At 40.6% G+C, this 14,280-nt stretch overlaps 1 protein-coding gene across 6 annotated transcripts in view; it reads right to left on the bottom strand.

Annotated features, from left to right (window-relative positions):
• NFIA (nuclear factor I A) overlaps positions 1-14,280 on the bottom strand; it is a 387,296-nt gene that overhangs the window by 103,306 nt on the left and 269,710 nt on the right. For all 6 annotated transcript variants that reach the window (XM_033225082.1, XM_033225085.1, XM_033225081.1 and 3 more), the window contains 2 exons: positions 10,939-11,056; positions 4,226-4,353 (listed from right to left, as the gene is read on the bottom strand). In XM_033225082.1, coding sequence (XP_033080973.1) covers positions 4,226-4,353; positions 10,939-11,056 — 246 coding nt within the window. The remainder of the gene's footprint in view (positions 1-4,225; positions 4,354-10,938; positions 11,057-14,280) is intronic.

Below are 14,280 nucleotides of genomic sequence, written 5' to 3'. Positions count from 1 at the left end.
CTTCACCTCCCGGGTTCAAGCAATTCTCCCACCTCAGCCTCCCGAGTAGCTGGGATTACAGGCATGCACCATCACACCCGGCTAATTTTGTATTTTTAGTAGAGATGGGGTTTCTCCATGTTGATCAGGCTGGACTCCAACTCCCAACCTCAGGTGAACCGTCCACCTTGGCTTCCCAAAGTGCTGGGATTACAGGCATGAGCCATCGTGCCCGGTCTTATAATGCTTTAACTGAAGTACCAGTCCAGGACATGAGACCCTAAAATGCTGCTCTAATTGTTTATGGTAAAAGAGGTTATTGAGTATAGAAGATAAACTTAGACTATGAAGTCAGATTTGGTTTCAAATAGGGATTTTGGATCCACAGATTTACTATCTGTGTGGGCTTGGGAGAGTCATGTGACCTTTTATGAGTCTCGGTTTTTATCTCTATAGAGGCAGGATTATTATATCTTGCATATTTTAAAGGAGGTTAATTTTTTAAAAACCTGGTACACAGTAGGTACTCAATCGTCACTAGAATTTTTCCACACATTTGAAAGCAACATGCAGAGTCTGACCCAATGTGGGAGCTGTCTATTGGTTTCCTTCCTGTTTATCTGCATTATCAATTTCTCAGTAATTCTTCATTTGTACAGATAAACAAGAGTTGATGGTATGCGCATTTGTGCTTGATAGAATTTCATAGGACTCGTTTCATCAATTCACGATTTGCTTCAAAGTTTCGTATCTAGCCCAGGTTTGAGATAACTGGGAAGTGAAACTAAGTACGAGGGACAAATGCAGCATTGTTAGAGAAGCAAAAGTCATTCTGAAGTTGTCTGATGTTTTTAAACTAACATCATCTTTAATCTCCTATGCCCTTCTTCCCAGATAATAAGAGCTGTGCACTAAAAGTGCTGAGATAAACTAATGGGGAACAGGATACTACAAAAGACATTTGAAAGAGCCCATGTAATTTACTGCATGTCTGGTTTGTTTTACTTTCCATAATCTTCCTGTTGCTCTAGGAAATTTGTCTCTTCTGGCAACCTTTGGCCCTCTTTTGGCCAGGGAGTCCTGAAAAAGCATTTGAAGGCAGGTAAATGGATACCAAAGCGTTCTGAGTGAGGAGCAGGTACAGGCCTTGCTTCCTGTGTCACATCTGAGGCATATACACAGTATCCTTAGTACTTGTTTGAGAGAATTATCCCAAATGTAGGAAACCAAGAAACTGCCCGTCCATTCAGATATACATAACTCCCAACATATTTCTGAAGGTAATTTACACGTGAACCACTAAAAGCCTCCTACTCAATTAACTGTACCCCTGGGGAAAAGCTATGCAGGCCTGCATAAGTGTGGGAACAACATAAAGGTGTCCTCTGTGCCAAAAAGGGGATTGGGCTTTATGGAAAATCCCCAAAAAGGACCATCTGGCAGCATAAATTATCCATTTTAAATGGCTGGTGTGAGTTAATGACACCAAAGTCACCATGAACATGTGCAACATCCTTCAGTTGAGTTTTAATGTCCCCTCAGGCCTTGTTGCAATTATGACTTTCTGCGCTGAGTATGGCCAAATGTACATTTATCCGCTGTCCTCTATCACTCCCTCTAAACATATACCATGGAACTGCATTTTTCTGTAATGAAATGGGGATAGAGAACGGAGAGTCAGTCCAGGAATATAATTGTGAGGGATTCTCTAAGAATATATATATGTGTACACACACACACACACACACACACACACACACACACACACACCCCTCTTACCAAAAAGGATTCAGCCATTAAACTTCAGTTGTTTAATGACTACAAAGGATTCAGGTATTCAAATGTTAAAATTTATGATCATTTGAATCATAATGTACAGATAGGAATAGGAATTGCTCTGAATAAGAGTCGCTAGGTCAAAATACTCTATAATAATCAATCAACCTCTACAGCCCCCAATATACACAGAGGAAGTAAATGTAAGGACCTAGAGCTCAGCCTTAGGATGGGGGAGCTCTGAGTACCTCAGCCTAATAAAGCAGCTTCCATATGCACAAAAATGCATCTAAACAATAATCAAGCACAAATGTACCAAACCTGTATGTTTAATTCTGATTTTCACTGAAGCAGGTAAATTGGCTAGGGCTCTAATTAGCCTTTGAAAAGGGTTCAAAGAAGTTTTACATCTTTTAATTTTTTAATAGCACATACACTTTTCATTGGCACTATACAGAGGCCACGCTGACGATGCAGGTAGTGGCAGTGACAGTCAGCATTTTCCTGCTCATTTAGGACTGGGACTATTTCTTAGACACTTCAGGCGAACTGATGTGAACACAAATGCGGAGAAAAGACGATGTGTGACCTTCATAGAAGAACCACCACACCTTGAGTGCTGTGGTTGGTACTAATTAGAAACAGAAGGCACGGAAGACTAACACCAGCATCTCTGTGCTTCCCGTATCACCGTATAATGATCTGCTTATGTGTTCGTTTCCCATCTCTGATTGTGAATTCCTTGAGAGCAGGGGCCATAACCTTCCCGTCTATCCTTGAGTTCCCAGAACATGGAATAGTGCTTCATACAGAGAAAGTCCCCAGTGAAGACTATCTAATGAGTGACTGAATGAGAGACTACGCAGAAGCAAAGCAACGAGACGTTTTTGCATTTTAATAGCAGGGGCAAGATAAAAGACACAGCCATTGGGCCTGAGGTGTTTTTGTTTTGTGTTGAATGATGATACAGTAAAATTAACTTGAGCAGGGAGGTATGTACTTCTGTGAATGTTAACGATGCAGAATGGTTCTATCGCCCCAACGTTTTCCCTGTGCTACACCTTCAGAGTCATATCCCCTGAGCATTGTCTTTTGAAAAAAAAATTTAGGGAGGAGACAAGGGAGCTAAGATTTGTAGATGAAGAGGTTGGTTCAGAAATTTTCTTGGTGTTCGTCTGTACTTGCATGGAATTACTCTGAAGCAAAGGCTGGGAAGGATGGCCAGAGAACAATTTTCTCATACTTACTCTATGCTAGGCAGTAGCTATGCTAGGAAATAGCTATTTGTACTGTCAGATTATAAAAAGGGAGACACAGGCTCAGAGAGGTTAGGTAACTTGCCCACAATCACACAGTCAGCAGGAGTTGAAGCCAGGTTGACACTCCAGTTGTCTGATTTCAAGGCACATACTCTATCCTTTATACCCATATTCAGGAAGCCATTGGAGAAGATTCCCTCTAACCCACATGTTAGACATCGGTAAGGGTTTCAAAAAGTTTTTCCGATCAGATTTATTCATATTACTCCCAAGACTCCAGAGCCAAGATTAGACTACCCCAGGAGACTAGACCAGCAGTCATCATTTGTTTAGTTTACTACAGATGAGAATAAAGAGAGTTGTCCCATTTAAACAGAAAAACAATCATGATGATATCCAGTAATAGGAAAAATACTGCAAAGTGTCCTTATCATATAGAAATCTGAGTCTAAACTGTAGGGCAAGGAACCCATTCTTCTTTCGAATGTTACCAATCTTGCTGAAAAAGTTGACAGATCTTTATTAGGATGAAAAGATAATTTTTAAAACTAAACCAAAAGAGAGTATAAACACAAAAACAATTGGGAGGCCAAGGTGGGTGAATCACAAGGTCGAGAGTTCGAGACCAGCCTGGCCAACATGGTGAAAACCCATGTTGTATTTTTTAAAATACAAAAATCGACCAGCTTGGCCAACATGGTGAAACCCCATCTCTAATAAAAATACAAAAAATTAGCCAGGCGTGGTGGCGGGTGCCTGTAATCCCAGCTACTTGGGAGGCTGAGGCAGGAGAATTGCTTGAACCGGGGAGAAGGAGGTTGCAGTGAGCCAAGATCATGCCACTGCACTCTAGCCCGGGTGACTGGGAGAGACTCCGTCTCAAAAAAAAAAAAAAAAAAACACACACACACAAAGCAAACAGAAAAACCCAAAAGCAAATCAAATGCTGAATTGTGGTGTAGGGGAAAATATGTAAGAGTAGAAAATCATACACCATCTCACCAGTCTTGCATTTCAGTTGAATTACTACTGCTTTGCACAGCCATCCTTTTATGAATGTGGCAATCGGATTACAATACAAACAAGTGTTCATCCTGAAAAACTCAACCACCTTGAGCTTTCTTTCTTCACTTTTATGCATGGCATGGGACCCCACACGTATTTTCAGTTCCACAGTGTTAGCCACATGCCCGTGCCCCCACTCTGCTTACCTGGCTCCACTTCATGCCATCCACTTGACTGACTGCCACTTCCTGGGGAGCGCCCTTGGCCTGTATAAAATGGCTCCTCACCAGGACTGTCCATTTCATCCTCCACAGACTTGAGGCGCTTTGTGGAGCTGGAATAACAAATGGGTGCATGTTTAAAAGCAATTGAAACCACCTTTCTCTTGGATACTGCACCTCTGGTTGAAAGAAAGCCAAGGGAAGAAGCAACTGGGCAACTTAGCGTAGTTCTAGGACTCCTTTTAAACTTCTGTTCAGTCTGGTGAGTCACTGGATGTAGAACAAAGTCTTGGGTCTGTGTGGTTCCAAGTGTCTGAGTTTGATTTTTTATTGTCAATCAAGTTGCTGCTGCTGCTGCCACATATTGTTCCTGTTTCCTTTGAGGAATGACTGGCTGGCTCTAGCTTCTGTCTCCACCTGGAAGTGTTGGGAGTAAGGCCACATATTTCCTATCTCCACAGGTGGTGGCTGGGGCCTGGCCATCAGCAATGAACCTGGGCATCAATTTAATCCCTGCTGGAACCCCAGAAAGGGTAAGAAGCAGGGCTCATGATCCTTCAAGAAAAGCTTGGATTGGGCTGGGCATGGTGGCTCAAGCCTGTAATCTCAGGACTTTGGGAGGCCGAGGCAGGCTGATCACACTTGAGGCCAGGAGTTTGAGACCATCCTGGCCAACATGGTGAAATCCTATCTCTACTAAAAATGCAAAAATTAGCCAGGTGTGGTGGCAGGCACCTGTAATCCCAGCTACTTGGGAGACTGAGGCAGGAGAAGCGCTTGAATCCAGAGGTGGAGGTTGCAGTGAGCTGAGATCGCTCCACTGCACTCAAGCCTGGGCAACAGAGTAAGACTCTGTTTCAAAAAAAAAAAAAAAAAAGGAAAAAAAGAAAAGAAAAGAAAAGAAAAGTTTGGATTGCTTTTTTTTTTCTTTTGCCACATTTTCCCATCTTCCACTTGGGAGTTGTTCATTCAAAAAAACATTTACTGCACAGCTAGTCCAGGTCCTGCTCTAAAAGCTAGAAATAAATCAGTGAACAAAACAAATAAAAAGGAAGAAAGAAGGCGTGCATTGTCCCCTGAGAACAAGAGACATAAAAAAAAAGTGGCCCAATGACTTTTATGTGCTTTCTCTACACAGAGATTATCAAAACAAAGTTTTATTCCATCAGGGTAGGGATTTTCGGTTTTTGGAGAGGTATGGTCAAGAAACTTCCAGAATATATCTCATTTTTTCCAGTGGAGGGACTGAATATTCTCCCCGGTTTGAGGCTTCAGGAGTGTAAACGTAATGAAATGCTGCCTGTTGCTATGCTTGCTGTAGTTGTTTTAATTGAATGCCACAAAATCAGGAAGTTTGCAGGGGTGATAAAACTGTCTAATCTACCCATATTAAGATGAGTAGATTTCATACCTAGTGGGAGCGCTTGTTGGGAAATCTCTTCTTCATGTTTCAGGGGACAGAATTTTTCGTATGTTTCATTCATGAAATACCTACTATGCGCATCCTATATGCCAGGTGCTGTGCAAAGTGCTGAGATATAGAGATGAGTCAGACATGGAGACAGGCAAACAAAACTGTGTCAAAGAGAAATATAGGAGTTATGATGGAACCACACACAGGGTACAGTGGGTCACACAATGGAGACAGTGATGAGTCAGGAGTTCGGGAAAGGCTTCCTGGAGGAAATGGCTCCTGAGCTATCTTCAAGAGTGTCACAGGGAAGAACGAAGGAAAGGGCAGAGGCAGGGCTGCTATTCAGCTGATGTACCACTCAGACAGCCATTTGGTATTAAAAATATCATCAATGGGCAAACTGTCATTGTCTCAAAGTCCATACATTTCTTCCAACCTTGCCTCTCCTTCTTTGTCCCAGACACCCTCACAGTCTGAAATCTAAAGGGTTAACGTCTTGCAGATCAGGAGCATTCCAGGACCTAGCCAAAGAAAGCCCTGTAAGCAGGACAGTGTCTGTTCTAATTGGCATGCTCCTGTCACACAGGTTATCAGATATTTCGAACATAACCCCCAGAAGGGGAGGAGCCTATCAGGAAGAAGACACATCGTGAGTGAAGTGTGATATATTTGGAGAACTGCCAGCTGTTTAGGATGGCTGAGGTGGGGAAGAAGGGACACAGCAAGTGAGAAGGGTGGAGGTTACAGAAGATACTGCATGTCTGGACTTTCTCCTATAAGCAATGTAGACTCCCCAAAATAGTCTAAACAGGGAATGACAGGGGAGTTACATTTTAGAAAAGTTACTTTGGTAACTGCGCAGATGATAGATTTAGAAAGGCAAAGGGGAAAACAGGAAAATGGAGCCTAGGGCAGGGAGACAGTTAAGCTATTGCAGCAATCTGAATGAAAGAATGAATGTGGAGGGGCAATTTATGGCAAGAAATTCTAATTATTAATGTTGGCATTCCAGTATTCTTAGCCATTAAGTTCTATTCTCATTAAAGCCAGACCACAGGAAAGCAACATAACTATGCCATGCTAGCTTAGTACTCAAAGGAAATGCCTTTAATAGCTTATTTAATGCTCTTTGCTTGGCTTTCCTTGAAAGTTCAATGAAAAATAGCCACTGAAGAACTCTTCTATATTTTATGTAAAACTACATCTAATGGGAGTCCTATATAAGAGAATATATACAGAGAATTCCTTACAAAACATAACCAGAAAAATACGGTCTCTTTGAACAAATTTATCTTGTTTCCTTTTATTAGAAATGCAAACCATATAACCCTTTTTGCCTTGGCCACCAGGAAGCTCAGGGTTAAACTTGAGGCATAACTCTTGGTTCAGGTTCCTGCTATAATAATTTTTTCCACATGGTTTCTGGCCTCTTTCTACATGTAATATTACCTGTTGTTTTAAAACTGAAAGCCACTTGAAATCATCTTGGAAATAGAAAGAATACATGTTAGAAAAAAATAAACATTTCTCTGAAGTACTCTGGCAAATAAAATGAGAAGCCTATATGTTCTGATGGGGCTGTAAGATCTTCAGGGAAAATTACTATATGCTTTTTAATCTCTAGTGCCTGCCACAGTGTCTGGCTAACAGAAGATACTAAAAATCTGCTGAATTAGGCTATTGACTTAGAAATAGCCTTACGAATACATGCAACATGGATTCATCCAAGTATCATAATTCAATTAGATCTAGCCCCAAAGGTCAACTCCATTGTCCATCATTCTCCCATTGTTGATACTTTTCTGAGTCTTTAAAGGTTTTGATTTCCTTGGCATTTTCCAACAAAATGCAAATACCCCAAGCCAGTATTATTGGAAGATTCTACAGTTATCAGCTGATATCTTAGTTTGAAAGCAAGGACTTTCAGAAGTTGACAAAAGAGGGCTGGACATGGTGGCTCACACCTGTAATTCCAACACTTTGGGAGGCCGAGGCAGGAGGATCACTTGAGGCCAGGAATTCAGCGACCACCCTGGGCAACATAGTGACACCTTGTCTTTACGAAAAAAAAATATTTTTAACATCAGCCATGTGTGGTGGCAGAGGCCCACAGTCCCAGCTACTTCAAAGGCTGAGACAGGAGAATCGCTTGAGCTCAGAACTTCGAGGCTGAGTGAGTTATGATCACTGCACTCGCCCTGGGTAATAGAAAGAGACTCTGTCTCTACTGGGGAAAAAAAAAAGATAAACATCTGGAGGGTGCAGGTACAGCATGGAAAAGAGGAAAAGATCAGGAATGAAGCAAGTTAGGAAGCACAGGTGGGGGCTTCCGAGACAAGTTTACTCTGACTTCACAAACTTTTGACAGCTAGTTTATCTTGATAAAGTTTTTTGGAATAAAAAATGTATTTTATCCCAGTTTTTACACTGTTCCTTCTATGATTTTGAAGATGTTTACCCTGAAGGGGTACAGAACTTACAGTGAGTACCATTGCATCACATCTATCTACCTACCTATCTATCTATTAAAATGAATCAGTCATTGATTTTGGTTTCTTGCTCTAACACACTCATTCTATTTTCCCAGAAACGCTTGAGGGAAGCAGGAAAGTATCTGTAAGATCTATACAAAAAGTGAGGATGAATATTTTCCTAAGGAGTGATGCACTATCTCTTCTTGTGTGTGGAATTTTTTCTCATATTTCTAGCAATTATATCTAAAAAATAGGTAAAAGTATTACCTTAATTCCAAATATCTTAATTCCTACCGTGTGTAAGGCCTAGAAGCCTTACTTAGCATTCCTAAGACTGCGAAATGCCTTAACTTTCCTGAGTGTTCATAGGACCCTGAACTGAAAATTCCCACTTACTTCTCAGTCTCTACCACTAGATTGTAAAGCCCCTTATTTGACTTTACACCCATGGTGCCAAGGACACTATCTTACTAAAGTAAGATAGTAAGTTTCTTACTAATAGTGTTCGCTGCTGAATGGGAAGCGTTAGACGCTGTCACTCAAGGGACTCACCATCCAGATGGGGAGGCTGCACACGTGCAGACCTCAAAGATGGTAGGAATAACTCAAGACGGCAAACACTAAGTGCCAGGGAGGAGTGGAGATGCTAGAAACTCCTTTTTTAGGACCTCATATTCTATTGTTCCTCACAAAAAGAGTCAGTCCTATTCTCAAGAGGATTCTGAGTGAAAAGAGCATATTTTTAAAGTTCCAACAGACCTGAGTGTGAATGGAGACTCCTCTGTTCACTAGGACTGTGACTTTGGGCAAGTGACTTAACTTCTCTGAGCTTTGTGTTGCTCCACTGTTTAAATGGTGACACTGTGCATGTTGTAAAATTATTGTGAAGAATAAATCAGAACAGGCATACAACTCACCTAATATGGTGCCTGCCACAGAGAAAATGATCCATTAATATTGGCACAGCAGGAAGACATACTGATCGGTGAACATTTCTATATATGAATCTGAGATATTCTTCTGGGCACACTTTCTAACCTGTACATTGTTAATTCTGCTGAATCTACGTATTTAAAGAATTTTAAAAATCATCCTAGGAAGAGCCTAATGAGAGTAAAACAAACATATTACTGGGTTATTAACTACTGATGCAGGTTATAATTAGCTCCTTATCAGGGTTAGTTATTTGCAGAATATGAGAACGACACTGGCCTTTTAAATGACATTCATAATGAGCTTTTCTCTCAGAGAGTCACAAAAGATAATAAAACATAGCTGGAGAATTGTGTGAAAACGTAAAAAGTGGGGAACACTGTTTGGGAGGTATATGGTACATGTACAGCACACACATGAAAAACAAACAGCCCATAAACTTTTAAATTAATCACTGCCTACAAGCATTTGCAAAGCTTTTTCATGTTGACTGAGTGCAGTTACACACAATGTCTCTTCCATTAGCAAACATTCAAAATCCTCAAAATGTATTAACACCCGAATGTATTCACAATCTCTTTCTTCTATTATAAATAGACTTTGGATGTGTGACTTTTTTGTCCCCCTGAGGAGCTGATACTACAGAGAACTAAAGGGAACATTTAAACAACATGAAAGACGACGGTAGGATTTGGTAGTTAAACTAACGGAATACCTGTTTCTTTAACTGTCTTCAAGGTATTAGCGATGACTAAGTAGATTTTTTTTAAAAGTAGTGATGTTTAAAATATATAAAGGCAAGGTAAGAACGAGTGTGCACCAAGGAAAATTTCTACAATTTGGGCATTGTTTTAAATCATAAGACTCAGGTACTTGCTTTAGGAGGAATATGCCTTTGTCAGACATTTTTCTGCAAAGTGTACAAACATTAAAGATCGTTCTGCACCATTCTATTCTTTGTGGTCACAGTCCAGTGCTAAAGCCAATTTGTAAAAGAATACTGTGGGTTTAATGCCTAATCCCTTTCCCTCTGGTACAGGTTATCTAGAGACAACACAATCTTGCAAAAATGTTTCATTTTGATTTTGGCTTTGTGACTTTAAGGGGAGCAAGAACCCCAGAAACATTATCAGGTCACACTACTCTAGCTTTATGGTTTTTAAGGTCTTTCAATACAATGGCATCTGTAGTCTGGCCCCATCCTCACTTGAGGTTATGCAAGTGACTGCTTCCATTTGTATAATCTCACACCAGGATATCACATGGGTTTCATCTTTTAGGGCAACTCCAGTAAACTGGATATTGAGAGCTCCGGGGTCTCAGTGGGAAAAGAGCTGGCACTGAGCTGTAATGTCTGCTGTGGGCATGACACTGGGACTGTCACCAGTGTTCACTTCCTGCCAAACAAGCCAAAACATATGCCCTTTGCTGCAGTCCAGCCTTGTCCTTCATTTCCTGAGAACATGTTATGTTCATCATCCATCCTTCCTCCATGCCTCTGCTCATTTTTCAACCCACCCAGAATTCCATTCCTTTTCCTTTCGATCTCACCAACCCTAACCAACATTTAGAGCTGGAACCATGGTATTCTTTTTGGATAAAGCTCTCTTTAACTATTTTTAGCCTGTGTCACACAATTTAGTTCAGTTTTTTACTGTGTTTGTGCGTGTGTGTATGTGTGTGTGTGTATTTAACCTTGCTACATGCATATTTGCTTTATCTCCCCAACGAGACCGACAGTCTGTTGGGGCTGAACCCACTACTTTGGTATCTTCTATTACTAAAGGCGCATTGCTAAATGCATAGCGGGCCCAGAGTTAAAATCAAGGTGTGCAACCATGTAGCATAACTTCTTTAAGAGCTGCCAATCAAATTACCTCGTAGAGGATGTGCTGGGTAAAGACCTCCTCATTGCTCCTGGACTCATGCTGTAGTATGAAGAACTTTCCAAATCTGAGAGAGAAAAATTTGGGCCAGTTCCTGCAGCTATTGGTGCTAGAATTAAGAAAACAAACAAAAACCAGTTAAATTCTGTAGATATAAAATCAACGACAGCATACTTCAGTGTTGCATTTAGCACATTTTGTTTTGCATTTATATGGTAAGCTAATCGAAAATAATCAGTAATAAACTGACTCCAAAGGAATACTGACTAAAAATAGTCTATACGGGAAAGGCATATTTTTTCTAATATATTTTTCATCTTTTCTCTTTATGTAATAGTAAATTGTCACCGAGGCTGCAACATCCTTGGATGCTTTTAACAAAAATACTTCCCCCACATTTTGGTCTTAAACTTTTCTGGAATGACCAGCCAAAACACTCCTTAAGGCTTGTCTAACTTTATCTGATCCTGATAGCTTCTACTCATCTGTATTTTGGAATTCTGTTTTGAACTTTGGTGAGAACAAAGTCATCTTTCTAAGCTGCCCATTCCCAGTTTCTTATAATATGAAATGTGTGGTTTCTCTTTACTCTGAATCACCTCTCCATCTTGCATACATCTTAACTGAATATTTGTCCAACCTTGTAATTTAAGGCAGGCCCATAAATTCATTTTTATGAATAAAGTTTTACTGGAGCAGAGCCATGGCCTTTCATTTCTACATTGTCTATGGCTGCTGCCACACTACACCATCAGAGACAAGTAGCTGCAACAGAGACCATATGGCCCACAAAGCCTAACATATTTATTAGCTGGCCTTTTATAAAAGAATTTTCTGATCTTTGATTTAATTTTGATTATTTGTGATTTTCAGAAATGGCACTTGTGTGAGACTGATTCCTTGTATTTTCTATCTTTCAGCCGGGATACCTTTTTGACAGTAGTTTAATAAATGTTTTCCAATGGACAAATAACAAGTACCAATTTTATAAAACGACTCCGTAAAATTAGTGGTGTAAATTATTAGTGCAAAAATCTTTCTGAAAGATTACGTAAAAGCAGGAACAACAGATACTGTATCGAGGCACTGGTTTGAGAGCTAAGCCCACATAATTTGATACTGGAATAAATAAATTACAGGTTAGTATCCATCAGAAGAAATAATAATAAGGGTCATCATGAACCAGAGACATTTATTCATCCAATGAATGCTTACTGAGAGCCTGCGACTGCCAAGAACTATGCTGAGTGAGGAAGGCACTCAGATGAAAGACGTGGTCCCTACCCCTAAACGGAAAGGAAAGCCTGACAGATAAATTTTTTAAAAGTCTGAGAAGCCATTTGATAGGACTACAGGCGCTCAACTTACAATGAGGCTATGCCCTGATAAACTCATCGTAAGTTAAAAATATCATCAGTTGAAAATGCAGTTAATACTCCTATTTTATAACGAAGTGTTGAATATCTCATGTATGAGATATTGTATATGATTGAATATTGTACTGAACGTGAAAAACAGAGTAACCGTATGGCTACTTGAAGTATGATTTCTACTGAACACACGTCACTTTCCCACCATCGTAAAGCTGAAGATTTTAAGTGGAATCATTGTAAATTGGGGACCATCTGCATTCCTAAATTGAAGTGGCTGAAAAGAAGGGGGTTATTTAACCCAACCTGGGGATAAGAAGTTCAAGGAATGGCCTCAGAAACTGTGAAGCCTGGAAACAATGTTAAAAGAACAAGGAGGAATTTTGCAACCGAAAGGGATGGATGACTTCGAGGCAGAGGAAACAGCATCAAGGTAAGACAGCAGAAAATGTTTACAGGATTTCTGAGAGCTTGGTATGATGACATAGTGTAGAATACACGGGAAAGAGGAAGGATGGTTAAGGTCAGATTATGAAGGATCTGGTAGGTTTTTCTTTCTTTTTTTTTAGAGACAAGAGCTCACTTTGTCACACAGGCTAAGTGCAGATGCAGAGGTGTGATCAAAGCTTACTGTAGCCTCCAGCTCCTGGGCTCAAGCAATCTTCCTGCCTCAGCCTCCCGAATAGCTGGGACCACAGGTGTGCTATGTCACACCCAACTAATTTGTAAAAAGTTTCTTTGGTAGAGATGGGGTCTTACCATACTGCCCAGGCTGATATTGAACTTCTAGTCTAAAGCAATCCTCCTGCCTTTGCCTCCCAAAGCACTGGTATTACAAGCATGAGCCAACATGTGCCGGTGGGATCTGGCAGGTTTCTTTAAGGAACATAAATTTGAATTCAGCAGATTGCCAAGTTTATAAGCTATTAAAGCATTTACCTTACCCCACTATAACTGGAGATTATATTGTCAGCACCTAATATAGTCCCTGACACCAGGAGGCAGTCAGTAAACACTGGTCAATGGAATGGGTTGCTGCACTGAGTTATATTCAATAGTGAAAGAAGAACCAGAAAAGTACGGGAATGCTATCATCAAATTTGCATTTATCACCTAGAAAGATCAGTCTGTCATGAGGGTAGGCATGGAGAGGAAAGGGTGAGGGGCGCTTGAAGAATATAATCGGCAAACCAGAGAGTCCACTGGGGCATTTATGCAAGTTATAGTGGGGATGGGGTCTAAACTCAAAGGATGGAAAGGAGGAGCCTGATGTAAGTTATTCAGGAGTACTGACTGGCTGGGCACATGTGTGGTGGCTCACACCTGTAATCACAGCACTTTGGGAAGCTGAGGTGGGAGGATTGCTTAAGACCAAAAGTTCAAGACCAGCCTGAGCAATATAGTAAGACTGTGTCTCCACGCACACAAAAATTTTTTAAATTAAATTAGCTAGGTGTAGCGACACGTGCCTGTAGTACCAGCTACTTAGGAGGCTGAGGTGGGAGGATCACTTGAGCCCAGGAGTTTGAGGCTGCAGTTAACTATGATCATGCCACTACAACTCCAGCCTGGGCAATGCAGTGAGACCCCATCTCGAATAAAAATCTTGGAAAACAAATAAATAAAAAAAATCCATGCTGACTTCTTGACTGTCGTAATAATGGGAACAGGGGAGTTTGGGATAACTCCCAGGATGAGCACTTGGGAAACCAGGTGAATTGAGGTGCCATAATGGAACTATGGAATCAAGAGACAGTATGAGGGAATATAAGAATTTCTAAGAATAAATAGTTATTTGATTAATAGCAATGAATAAACCCTAATCACAACTGTCAGTATATAAAAACAGTCACTGCTGAAAAAATGGAAGACTGAAATTCACATCTACTTTCTGAAATTCAAACACATCTCTCAGTAACAGGCTCTAAGGGAGGAAGAGCCTTTCATTTAAAAAAAATGGTGA

This window comes from Trachypithecus francoisi, unplaced genomic scaffold (assembly GCF_009764315.1).
Source record: "Trachypithecus francoisi isolate TF-2019V2 unplaced genomic scaffold, Tfra_2.0 Lachesis_group12, whole genome shotgun sequence".
Taxonomy (NCBI): domain Eukaryota; kingdom Metazoa; phylum Chordata; class Mammalia; order Primates; family Cercopithecidae; genus Trachypithecus; species Trachypithecus francoisi.
Note: the sequence above shows the minus strand (reverse complement) of the source record. Positions and strands in the feature narration are given on the sequence as shown.